Below are 14,018 nucleotides of genomic sequence, written 5' to 3' on the forward strand. Positions count from 1 at the left end.
TCAAAATTCTCCAAGCCAGGCTTCAACAGTACATGAACCATGAACTTCCAGATGTTCAAGCTGGATTTAGAAAAGGCAGAGGAACCAGAGATCAAATTCAACATCTGTTGGATCATCAAAAAAGAGAGTTCCAGAAAAACATCTACTTCTGTTTCATTGACTACACCAAATGGTGTGGATTTTGATGGTATTGATGGTGTGGATCACAACAAACTGTGGAAAATTCTTCAAGAGATGGGAATACCTGACCTCCTTACCTGCCTCCTGAGAAATCTGTATGCTGGTCAAGAACCAACAGTTAGAACCAGGCTTGGAACAACAGACTGGTTCCAAATTGGGAAAGGGGTTCATCAAGGCTGTTTATTGTTACCCTGCTTAATTAACTTATATGCAGAGTACATCATGCCAAATGCTGGGCTGGATGAAGCACAAGCTGGAATCAAGATTGCTGGGAGAAATATCAATAACCTCAGATAAGCAGATGACACCACCCTTATGACAGAAAGTGAAGAAAAACTAAAGAGCCTCTTGATGAACGTGAAAGAGGAGAGTGAAAAAGTTGGCTTAAAGCTCAACATTCAGAAAATGAAGATCATGGCATCCAGTTCATCACTTCATGGCAAATAGATGGGGAAACAATGGAAACAGTGAGAGACTTCATTTTCTTGAGCTCCAAAACCACTACAGATAGTGACTGCAGCCATGAAATTAAAGGACGCTTGCTCCTTGGAAGAAAAGTTATGACCAACCTAGATAGCATATTAAAAAGCAGAGACGTTACTTTGTCAGCAAAGGTCCATCTAGTCAAAGCTATGGTTTTTCCAGTAGTCATGTATGGATGTGAGAGTTGGACCATAGAGAGAAAGCTAAGTGCCAAAGAATTGATGCTTTTGAACTGTGGTGTTAGAGAAGACTCTTGAGAGTCCCTTGGACTGCAAGGAGATCCAACCAGTCCATCCTAAAGGAAATCAATCCTGAATGTTCATTGGAAGGACTGATGCTGAAGCTGAAACTCCAATACTTTGGCTACCTGATGCGAAGAACTGACTCTTTTGAAGAGATCCTGATGCTGGGAAAGATTGAAGGCAGAAGGAAAAGGGGATGACAGAGAATGAGATGGTTGGATGGAATCAACAACTCGATGGACATGAGTTTAAGCAAGCTCCAAAAGTTGGTGATGGACAGGGAAGCCTGGCATGCTGCAGTCCATGGGGTCACAAAGAATCGCAAACAACTGAGTGAACTGACCAACTGATGGAAAGAACTGGGAGGATGACATGGAGTAAGGCACTGTTTCAAGAATTTCTGCTAAAAATAGGTCAAAGAAATGGGTATTAGATCAAGGGATGGTATTTTTATGCTAGGGAGAAAGGTACCACAAGAGGAGTTAATTGCATATACCGGCCTTTACACAGGAGCAGAGACATGGAGGGAACTGGAACATATGAGCAGTGGTGCAGAATGATGTTACAACTAGTGGAAAAAAAGGAGGAAATTCTTTCTAGCTCCATCTTTTTTTTTTTTTTTTCCCTATGACATATATAACAAGATTATTGACTGAAAATGCAGGAGGTAGAATTATTAGAGCACCTGAGAAGAGTCAAGAAGGTGATAAAGGCTATCTTAGGGAATAAAACAGAAAGAACTTATCAGGAAAATGTATTAAAAGGTTTGCTGACCAGTTTTGAGTGCCAACCTCTGAAATGTGTATAGTCAAAACTACAAAGCTACCTGAGGCTGTGATGAGGAAGTGTTACCATCCAAATATTATTAATACCTTCACTGGCTGAAAGCTAAGGAAGTCTGGGCACCCGAGTAAATGAATGGATGAGCAGTGAAGTCATATTCTTGGAACTTCATATTTCTATTGACGTTTGACGTTCATGCCTAAACTCAGCCAGATGGGTAAATGAAATATTCTTTCCAAGTCTGAAGATTTTTTTTTTCCTGGCTACCTCTGTACTAAAAAACGAAAAGTGTCAAACAAAACACCTTGTTTATTTCATTTTAAACTCATGTGCAGGGATATCCCCGGGGCCAGTGATTAAGACTCCATGCCTCCAATGGAGGGGGTGCAGGTTCAATCCCTGGTCATGGAACTAAGATCCTACTTGCCGCAAGATGTGGCAGAAAACACAAAACAAAAACACCTGAGGTCTAAATTCATTTCAGAACTCAATAAAGTAAAATGAGTTTTTACTTCAGCGGTTCCAAGGACCTTTAGTGTTAACATATATGTAAACATGAAATTTGAGGTTACAGCTCTCTCCCCTCCTACTTTCAACATATGCTAGGTGAAAACTAACAGATTACTGGACAGCTGTAGCAGTTGCAGGGGTGGAAGCAGCAAGATGGAATTAATAACTAGATAAATGCCAACAAAGACTCAGGCAAGACCACTTGTGCTATTTGTCAGCGAAACATAAACTAACGTGATCACTTTGATATTCAAACAAAAGAATAAAACTTTTTAAAATATGATGAACTCCAAATATTGATACTTTTCACGGACTGTATTATAACATAATACCTTATTGCAGACATTCTGTTATGCCAGGAGATGAAAGTCAAAGCACACGTCACAAAGTCTAGGATGACCACATGAAAAACTAGCTAAATAAAAAAGCTTGAAAGAAACTTTAATGGTGATTAGACATGCAAAACACACAGGCACCAAACAAAGAGAGGCTATAGAGGCTGTTACATAAACCAAGGAAATTAATACAATAAAGAGAAAAGAATTGTGCATATACAAGGTGAACAAACGCTTCCAGATAAAGAAAAAGAAGTGCATTAGGATTTTAACTGTAATGTCAAAGTCGAGGAAAGTTTGAACAAAGAATTAAATAGATGCCAGTACAATATTTACTTAGTATTCTCCTGCTGTTTTCCAACAGAAACATTTTAAAGTACATTTACAAGACTCAACCCCAAAAGTATATGAGCTAAGTAAGGAGATACATGGAGTCACTAAAAAGAGCTGGTCAAACTAAAATGAAACTCTGCTATAAATCGTATTAAAGTTAAATGACATTTCAATGAATTATTAAAATGCTTTTGTTAAATAAAATATTGTCACAAGGGCAAGAAGAGGGCATGAAAAAATTTGGTTTTTCCCTAGAGGTATATTTTACAATGATATTTATTCTGACAGAAGTTGATTATACACATTTCAACAACTGAATGAATGTGAGCATTTTGAGAACATATCAACTGTCTCAGAGAAAAAGAAAAAGACCATAACCCAAAAGGTCAAGAAAGAACCTAAACCAAAAGGGTAATAAATGATGGGGAGGCTGTGGAGAAAAGTGAACCCTCCTACACCCTCCTAATAGTGGGAATGTAAATTTGGGCACCCACTATGGAAAACAGTATGAAGCTTCCTTAAAATAAATTAAAAATAGAGCTACCATTTGATGTAGCAATCCTGCTCCTGGGCATATGTCTGTAAAAGATAAAAACTATTTTTAAAAGATACATGTACCCTAATTTTCACAGTATCACTATTTACCATAGCCAAGACATGGAAGCAACCTAAGTGGTTCATGGATAGACGAATGGATAAAGAAGATGTGATTCATATGTACAGTAAAATACTACTCAGCCATAAAAAAGAATGAAATAATGCAATTTCCAGCAACATGGATGGACCTATAGAGTATCATACTAAGTAGAGAAATACAAATGCTATACATCATACATATATATATATTCAATATGTGGAATCAAAAAATCAATACAACTGAACCTATATACAAAACAGAAATGGCTCACAGATACAGAAAACAGTTACAGTTACCAAAAGGGAAGGAATGGGGGAGAAATAAAGGAGTTTGGGATTAGCAGATACAAACTACTATATATAAAATAGATAAGCAACAAAGATTGCAACAAAGCAACAAAGTCTCCACAGGGAACTATGTTCAATATCTTGTAATAAGCAATAATTGAAAATAATCTGAAAAAATATATATCATTGAATCACTTTGGTATAACCTGAAACTAATACAACACTGCAAATCAACTATACTTCAATTTTTTTAAAAGTCTGACATTATCAAGTGTTGTATATAATACCTATGGACCTCTGAGAATTCTTACACTCTCTCTTTTTTTGAAAGAATACTTATTTATTTGGCTGTACAGGGTCTCAGTTGCAGCATGTGGGATCTAGTTCTCTGACCAGGGATCAAATCTGGGCCCCCCCTGCATTGGGGGCATGGAATCTTGGCCACTGTACCACCAGAGGGAAGTCCCCTTTTATACTCTCTTGATGGGAGTATAATCTGGTACAACAGATCTTAGAACAATTTGGCACCACCTAGCAAAGTTGAACATGGGTGAATTCTATGACCCAACAATACCACTCTTGGGTGGCTATCCTAGAAAAATCCTAGGCAAGGAACTGCAAGAATGTTCATAGTAGCACCAGATCTTGATTGTGGCTATTTATATGGAAGAAAGAAGAGATATGGGTTTAATAAGAGATACAAACAGTGAACTTCAACTGATCTGCAGTGTCTTATTTCTTAAGCTGGGGCTGGGTATATAGTCATCCTTTATGCTATTATCCACACTTTTTGGTTTGTCTGAACTTTTTTCATAAAAGTTAAAAAAAAAATACTTACCAAGCTATCCACATCTATGCTAGAGTTTACAGCCCACTGCAATGTACCCATGATATTCATGGCTAAAGTTAGAATAATCCCAACTCTTCCTTCTCCTTCACCTATAGGTGGAAAATATATATAAACAAACTTTAGGCTATTTCTCTTTTCTGTGAACCGCTTTATGTATACCTAGAAGATAGCATGTGTTAAAGTTACATTTAGATTCTGTGCCAATTTAAACCATTTTTCATCTCAGTTCCCCACAGCATGCATCACTAGTGATAATACGCCCTGTTAGTATTCAACCAACATTTTAAATCAAAGAATGACTGCATATTAGTAAAGAGTTGCCCTTTTTTAAATGCTTCAGATATTAAATGGGATGTTGGTGTTGGGTAATGTAATTTTTATCTCTTCTACTATTACTCTGTAAGTAATAATATCTTCAAAGACTACAACAGACAATGGAAAGACTTTCTGTGTCTGAATACGCTTCTCTACAAAGAAGTCAAAAGCAGGAGAGAGGTGTGTGAGCAGCATTCAGAAGATGTTTAGATGTGCTTCATGTCTTTGTAAGGAGGACTTCTCTCTGTCAATCAGATGCTGTTGGGAAGAAAGAACTTCGAGTTTCATGGAGAAGTCAGAACTCATGGGTCTGCCATTTGGAAAAAGAGAAGACTGCCCTTTGAGTTAAAAAATTGATTAGTTCAGATAGGAAGAACAATACTCAAATGCTTAATTAGAGTAGTTAGTTTTTAAGGGCTAGTGAAGTAAAAGTGAAGTCGCTCAGTCGTGTCCGACTCTTTGCAACCCCACAGACTGTAGCCTACCAGGCTCCTCGGTCCATGGGATTTTCCAGGCAAGAATACTGGAGTGGATTGCCATTTCCTTCTCCAGGCGATCTTCCCGACCCATGGATCGAACCCAGGTCTCCCGCGTTGTAGGCAGACGCTTTACCGTCTGAGCTACCAGGAAAGCCCTTTAAGGGCTAGAGGGGACCACTAATTAAAATTTACAAATACTCTGTATTCATGGCCCTAAATTTTTCTAATAAGAATGTCCTTAAATTATTATAAATTTATGTTATCTTAATTGAGAGTCAAGCCCTGCAGCTGTAATGCATGATAAAACAATTTTAGGGCTCTAAAATTGGGAGAAACAAGTCATCCTATTACTATGAATTGAAATTTTTGCTTCCATAATTATTCTAATAGAAGACAAACTATAGACAGCAGGTATGTGGTTTTAATACTAAATCACTTATTTTAAACAGGTAAAATTTATCCAGGGCCCAATACATTACTCATTCTGAATATTAAGATGAGAGTAAGATAAAATTTTAAAAATAATAACAATAATAAGTAACATAAGATTTTTGGGTACCCACTATGGACCAGGCACTACACTAAGTGCTTTGCACAAATTATCACATTTAATTCTCACCACAAACTTATGAAATAGGCACAATTGTGTTTATTTACACATGAGGAAAATGAGGGCTTTAGAGTAGCCGACTAAAGTGTACAAGCCGCCACAGCTGAAGACCAGCAGAGGGAGGGTTGATACTAGCTGTGAGGCTAACATTCACTCTGGCTGGGCACCTGACTTCATAGCTAGGTCCTGGGCGATACTGATTCTTGAATGCTCTGTCAATGCCTAATAAGCTAGGATTCAATCAGATCCTTAATCATTACATTATAGTACATGATATATTGGTGTGATTTCACTGTTAACAAATCCTTGTTCATTCAGCCCTCTCGGATCTTGTTTCAAATAACTTAATTAAAGAAAAAATTGTTCAATTCTGAACCACAAAAGAAACTTTATTTTGTTTTAAGGTTGCCCCAAACTATTGTACTGCTAAGGATTTACTTCATTTGCCTGCCGCCTTGAATTCCTTTTGCAGAGTCATTTCCCAAAGCCTTGGGCTGAGAGAACAGTGAAGGTGAGGAATCCACTACTCTCTCAGCACCCGTGGGACTGCAGGTGGACCTCGGAGCCAATATGAGCCTGTTTGCTGTTCTTGTCAATACTTGGTAACTGGACAGAGGAACTCAGCTGTTCCCTCAAGGGCCCTGACTGGAAAGGCCATACTAGGTCACTGTTGCACAGCTCTGGGACATTAACCAAACCAGTCTTTAGAGAAAGAGAAATGAATAAAGTGGCCACAGAAAGGAATGGACATGGCCAGCATCTGGCCTCCAGAGATGGGAAGCTCTGAGTACGACTCTCCACGACTGGTCCATTTCCCATGGAGGTGCAGTGTGCCTTCTGCCCACGAGGACCTCCTGTAACTCTCCAACATTTGCTTCATTTTGTTTGAACAGAATTCTGTTCTTACAACCAACCAACGCATCAAATTTGGCAGTCCCTCGGAATCTTCATTCACTGTAACATATATATCTCAATACTTCTTATAGCTCAGTAATTCAACTTTTTTCATTAGAAGAACTCACTTGTCTATACAGGTTTTCATTTTACTTGTGATGAAATATATATATATATCTCAGTTTTTCAACTGCAGCTCTAATTCACAGAAATCATTCATTCAACAATAAACAAATTTTGGATGAATAAACTAAAAAAATCTATTTAATGATACATAAAAATTTTAACTTACATGAATGCAGCATTTTACTGGCTGACAAAGCTTTAAATTAAATGCTTAGCTAAACAGTTAAGGAGTTCATAGTACCTGTTGTTAAAATGGAAATGAAGGTAACAGCAATGAAGAAGATGACAAAAATCATTTCTATTCTCATTTGGAACCAGCGCAGTGTTGACAGATACAAGAACCAGTTGGCAGTATGTAAATTCAGAGCTTTGTGGAATAAAGTTTCAAAGTAAGGCTGCCGTCCAAAGGCACGAAGTGTCCATAGTCCTTTTAAGCTTGTAACAAGATGAGTGAAAATCGGACTCCTGCCTGTGAAATATTTCCATAGAGAACAATGCAAGTCATGTAAATACATAATGCAAATTCTTACTTTAGAAAAGGTAACTTAAAGAGTAATCAAACAAGTAATCAAACAATGGACGTCATTGGATAGAAAGGCTTTTCATTGTGGCGCAAACTTTGAATAGATGCAATCTGTAATTTTTTTAATGAGTTACCCTCCTTTTTAACTTGGTTACCATGGATGGAAACTTATTAAAAAATCGTTGCCATTATTAATTCATATGCCTTGGCTACCACTGGGTATTGTTTATCTGACTAATCCTAAATTAATCACTGCTGAAAATGTTTCTCTTTTGAGACAATTCATTCAATGCCTCAATTAAGAAAGTCTGTGTGACTTAATTCAGCAAATAACCTTCAATGTAGAAGAACACTGGAAATATATCCCCTGAAAATGCACCTAAACAAAGGATGTTATTGAACAATGTGCTTTCCAAAGAGCTCAAGCAGTGTTTGGGGGCGCACCAAAAAGCAGACTCCTGGAGAGAAAGGAAAGGTGTCTGAAAAGAACTTTGTCAAGTCTCATTTAGGAACACAGACAAACCTTTAGAAATAGTGGCACTATCATTTCAAATTTTAATTCATATAATTAAGAACAGATATCATATACATCAAGCCTCCTAAGACTCTATATACTTGTTTTAAAATCAAAATGAAGTCACAGTCATTAATTCATAAAAATAATCTACATGTGTTTTATAACTTACTGTTTCCTTTTCTACACTTAAATAGTTTTGCAGAGTTTGTGGTTTAACACTACATTTTAAATCTGAAGGAAGGCAATGGTCAAATTCTCAAAAATAATATTTAATAATACTTTTGTTAAAAAATTTGCTGTTTATTAATAAATTTGATATTTGTTAATATGTAAAATTTGTTACTTGTTATAATAAAAATTATTTATTAACAAAATATAAGAACCAGGAGAGGTATACATGATGAGAATGTATAGAAATGGCCCTGAATCAAAGTTGAAATATCCTTAGACATTTTTAAAACTCATTGTCATATCACGCAAGAGTTTAAAAACAGGAAAAACATTTTGAAAAAGTAGATGAATTGCAGATAAATATCCACAGGTAGCTCTTGTGGGCATGTCACAAGCTGTACCATACCTTCAGATTCCAGCTGCTTGAGTTGCTGGGAGGTGTGGAGGAAGTAGGCTCTCAAGAGAATAAAAGCCGCTATCACGGGCACTGTAGCTAAGAAGATGTAGGGTTGTAAAACTGAGACGACCACCACAGCTCCAATCACAATTAATAACAACTGTAGGATCAAAGAAAACACAGTGATAAGTAAATATTTCCATGTTGCAAAGTAGACAAGGTATGTTACCAATGTTTTCTAAACAAGGTTTTCGCACTCTGTTCCATTTTAAATACAGGGCAGGTATCTTCCTACTGGGAAGGTGGTCACATTAAAGCACATTTTTCATAAGATCTACCAAAATTCCAAAAATGGCTTAGGTTGCTCATAATAACATTTTGAAGTTTAGAAAACATGGTATTCTTGTATCTTAGTCTACTTCCACTTCCTATACTCTTTAAAGTGTTGTATGAAAAATTTTAAATGAATGTAATTTTTTCTAGCCTGGGCTTCTTTTAAAATAAACTTTTTATTTTAAAATAATTTTAGTATGAATGGTCATCTAGGTAAGCTACTTGATTTCTCTGAATCTAGATGATTAACATTTAAGATTGAAAAAAAATTATACTTGAATTTTACTCCCCTTTCTGTTTTTGTTCTTTGCCTGTAAAACAACTGAAGATGACCTTGATGTGGAAAAAAAACAAAAGGAAGATTTTGGGGGTAGGGCTGATTTAATTTGAAATCAGACCATTTTTTTCTCTTATGTGTTATCAAATGAATTTTGTGTTTAAGTCAAGCCCATTCATTAGAGATAGTTCTTCACATTATCTACCCCAAAAGTGAAGCAATGTGGGTGGTCTCAGAAACAAGGTGATTATACTGGTGTTCCTCAAATCAAGTTAAAGGCTTAAATTCTCTATTTCCAAGTGACACAAAATTCATATGTATAAAAAAGTAAAAAAAAAAAATCTGCCAGCATTTGCTCCATAATTACCCATGTGAATAAAGTATAAATAAGGTAGCTGTCACAACAAGGGTTGAAAAATAAACCTATCATAATATCTATCTGATAATCAGCAATCCAGTTCTCTACCAGCTGCCATGAGTGACACATACACTTTCCAACTGATGCAGAAATACAGAACATTTTGGCAGATGGAAACATGAATGAGGATGTAACATCTGCATAAATCTTCTTTGAATGGGTTGCTATTTTCATCTAAAGCTTCAGATGATCATATCTCAACGATACGTGTAATAGAGAAAACGCCTCTAACGTGTCCATCATCAAATTCTACAGTACCAGCCCTTCACTCATTTTTGTTCAAGAAATACTCAAAAAAATCTTTGCTGTGCCAGACCCTGGACTAACTACATATGATGACAATAATTTAAGGAAAGTAAAAGTGAAAATCACTCAGTCATGTCTGACTCTTTGTGACCCCATGGACTAAACAGTCCATGGAATTCTTCAGGCCAGAATACAGGAGTGGGTAGCCTTTACCTTCTCCAGGGGATCTTCCCAGCCCAGGGATCAAACCATGGTCTCCTGCATTGCAGGCGGATTATTTATCAACTGAGCTATCAGGGAAGCCAATTTAAGGAAAGTCCTCTCTATTCTGCTCTTGCCCTACAAGAGCCACCAGTACAATGAGAAAGCCTCAATCACCCTAGTTACTACATGACAAGACTTCATCAATGCAGAGGACTCAGTTTTTTAACTGAGGATACTCATTTCTCATAGAGAGAGTCTTACGGGAAAAAAACAGAAAAATTAACTTCCAAGCATTATTTACTAGGAACTACAATTTAATTTAAATGGGCCATTTTATTAAACACCAGTGTGTATGAAAGATAAATACTGTTGCATTTACAGCACAGAAACATTCAGCTATTTCACTAGAATCAGGGTTTGTTCATCTGTTTACTGTTGACAATTATAAAGGGCACTGTGTTCATTTGTCTTCTGCTATTTTTACCATATAATTCCAATCTGGAGCTTTTGTATTATAACAATGAGTGGGGAAAGTGATCATTGTTTTTTTAATTATTGCTGACATGGTTGATATTCTTAGGAATGAAATTGCAACTGTGTTACAATACAACAGGAAGAATTGTGTAGCCGACCCAACCAGTACAACAGAAGGTCTGAGAATAATGGATAAGGTGGGACAACTGGAAGGGATGAAATAGTCACAAGGTAGACTTCCAGTGATTATAATCATTCGTAATATAGCCCTATCTGAGAGGTGAAAAACTAAGTCTAGGCTTTGAGGAAAACAACTCAGTCTGCTCTATAAGGAGTCATCCTTAGGCACTGAGGTCAGAAGGTAATAATTTAGCACTTATGCAAAACTAGAGGCACTACTTTAATATGCTTGGTATTCTAATTACACAAAGAAACTTTAAATTCTGTCCTAGCTTTTAATTCATAGTGAATAAGAAACAAGTCACATCAGACCAGGTGTATTAAAGAGAGGACAGCAAAACAAACAAACAGACTTAAATACAAGATGGAAATATGAGTACAGATCTTAATTCCCATTCAAGCTTATCAAAGTCCTAAAATTCTAGGGGAAAAAATATCAACAGACTATAAAACCTGCAAGGCACCATTTTCATCCCCAAAAACAGCTTCCAAGTATTTCTGACACAGAAGGGAACATAGTGTTGCCTGTGTAACTGGAGCAGATGATAAGAATGAAGGATCACTTTGAATTTAGAAGGTGCATTAACTGACTGATTGATAAATATCTATTTAAAACCAGGCATTGAAGACCAGATCTGCAATTTAGTTCATAATTGATAGCCCTTGAGAATTAAGTAACAGATTAATGGAATTAATAGAATTAATAAGGGGGGGATGTAAAAGACAGCAGAGATCAAAGTAGAAGGGCTCACTGTATTAAGACAGAGGAAATAAAAAGACCTAAAGGTTTTGAGGTTGAAAAGAGAAGATTTGCACATTTTAAGATGTGCAGGCTTCTGTTTCATGAAAAAAAATCTGGCACTCAAACAGAGAGAGAAATTCTATGTGTGCTCAGTCGTATCCAACTCTTTGTGACCCTATGGACTGTAGCCTGCCAGGCTCCTCCGACCCTGGGGATTCTCCAGATAAGAATACTGTGGGAGTGGGTTGCCACGCCCTCCTCCAGGGACTCTTCCCAACCCAGGGATCAAACACATGTTTCCTGCATTGCAAGTGAATTCTTTACCCACTGAGCCACCTGGGAAGCTCATAGAGATAAGCAGGATGCTAGGATAGATTTTTCTCTGTGTGGCTTCAAGTTCGAATTTGTCACATTATGGTCCATTTCCAGTATGACAATCTGAAGCATATGACTTTAGTACTGAAAGCGATCATCATCAGACATCTTCCTCATTTTAGAAACATGATATCCTTAGAGATTAAGTGTCTTACTTAAGGTAAAATAAATAGTGCTATTTGCAAAACAGAATCTGGATCTTTCATTTTCACTATACAGTATCTAAGCCAGAAAGCAAATTTCCCAGAATATTATCAAATGTTAAGAACTAGAGTTAATATAAATTATACTTTTTTGAAAAAAGTAATTCATAGGTATGCCTTATTCTGTGAAAAACCTGTTTCTGAAATGTGACTAGAAAGGAATTTCTAATCTGAACATAAGTGTAACCAACAGCGCTCACAATTTAAAGGACCTCTCTAATGCATGCATTTTTTAATAAAATCAAAATTAATCAGATTTTTATTGTATTTGATTGCCGTGTCATGCTTCCATAATGTGAGACCCTCTTCTAAACAAAATAGGGAAATCAACATAAAGGAACCCTGCCCAATCACTTATGAGCCATCGACCAGTGAACCCCAAAACACTAGAAGTTGAGCAGAAACTATTCAAATTGTTGTAAGAGAAAGGATGAGATCATCACATGTGTCAAAAAGTGCTAATTCATAAAATACATGTTCACAAAGAAACTCTCCCAAAGGATTTCTTAAATGAATCTTACACTGATTCAGAAAATACTCAGCAGGCTACAAAAGTTTTTAAAGAAAAATTAGCAAGGGCTATCATTCACAAATCCTTTTGCAATGATGTCAAGATGTCCACATTCTATTTTTTAACTGACTTAATATTATATTTCAGTCTGGTTATTTATAAGCATAGAACAAGGAAGAAATGTCCAGAAATTAAAGACATGGGCAACGCTTCTTTACATGATGAACTCAAAGCATTTTTTAATGAATTCCAGCAGCAGCTGCTGAGTTATATCCCTAAACATAGTAACTGAAGGAAACTCAAAATACTAAAGTTCACTTGGAATGGTTAACGTGTTTGGCTGTGCCAATCATTTCAGATGAGGCAAACTGGCAATCTGGTTTTTATGAACCTGCCAACATCATTGTGCATACACACAAAAGTGGCAATCTCTATTTTATTTCATAGGTTCTCAGTGGTGGGAGTGGGAGGAGGGATGGGGGATGAGGAGAAAGGGGCAACTCATCCTGCGATGGGCAGCATCCTGTTCCAACTGTCTCCAAGGAGGTCACTGAGACTGCATTGTTGTTTACTCCCTGAGGCTCAACCCAAGTCAGCCAGGAATCTGCTTTCAAACCTGGTTCAATAGCCAAGGTTATTAACTAACAACACTCAAGTTCTATCACTTAATGGAATCCCAGCAAGGTTGCCCCTAGGTCACCTTCACCTTCTTCCCTGCTCCATTTCACCATCAATCTCCCCATTCCAGGACACATGCTCGAGTCAGCCTGCCCTGGAGATGCCTTCAGATCTATAACCCAGGGATAATCCTCACTAATCCTGAATTTTTCCTTCCTCTCTCACCTACCTGAAAACTTACCTATACTTCTGTCCCAGCATTATGGTCCTTACTGTGAGACTGCTAACTAGCCATCTGTGCCAAAGTTGTTCATGGATGAGACTGGGTGAAACTATAGTCCACCAGGAAACCAACTGATCGTCATTGTAACCCGGGCCGTCTGAATGTAGGTGACTTCTATCAAAGGTGATGCCAATGCCAAAAACATCACACTTCATGGACAGTGATTTGGGGGAAAGTGGTCTGTTATAAGACTTAAATCACTTCTAAGTAGAGGGCTATTGTATCTAAATGAGGAACTGCCTTAGGTTCTGGTCAAGTAAGGGCTTCCCAGGTGGCACTAGAGGTAAAAACACACCTACCAATGCAGGACATAAGAGACTTGGATTCAATCCCTGGGTTGGGAAGATCCCCTGGAGGAGGGCATGGCAACCCACTCCAGTGTTCTTGCCTGGAGAATCCCATGGACAGAGAAGCCTGGTGGGCTACAGGCCGTGGGGTTGGAAAGAGTTGGACATGACTGAAGCAACTTAGCACAACAGAAC

The 14,018-nt window shown here is 37.3% G+C and overlaps 1 protein-coding gene across 3 annotated transcripts in view; it reads right to left on the reverse strand.

Moving 5' to 3' along the window:
- CFTR (CF transmembrane conductance regulator) overlaps nt 1–14,018 on the reverse strand; it is a 191,923-nt gene that overhangs the window by 58,067 nt on the left and 119,838 nt on the right. For all 3 annotated transcript variants that reach the window (XM_043873384.1, XM_043873381.1, XM_043873383.1), the window contains exons 19-21: nt 8,682–8,832; nt 7,306–7,533; nt 4,629–4,729 (exon numbers count right to left, since the gene is read on the reverse strand). In XM_043873384.1, coding sequence (XP_043729319.1) covers nt 4,629–4,729; nt 7,306–7,533; nt 8,682–8,832 — 480 coding nt within the window. The remainder of the gene's footprint in view (nt 1–4,628; nt 4,730–7,305; nt 7,534–8,681; nt 8,833–14,018) is intronic.

This window comes from Cervus elaphus, chromosome 18 (genome assembly GCF_910594005.1).
Source record: "Cervus elaphus chromosome 18, mCerEla1.1, whole genome shotgun sequence".
Taxonomy (NCBI): Eukaryota; Metazoa; Chordata; class Mammalia; order Artiodactyla; family Cervidae; genus Cervus; species Cervus elaphus.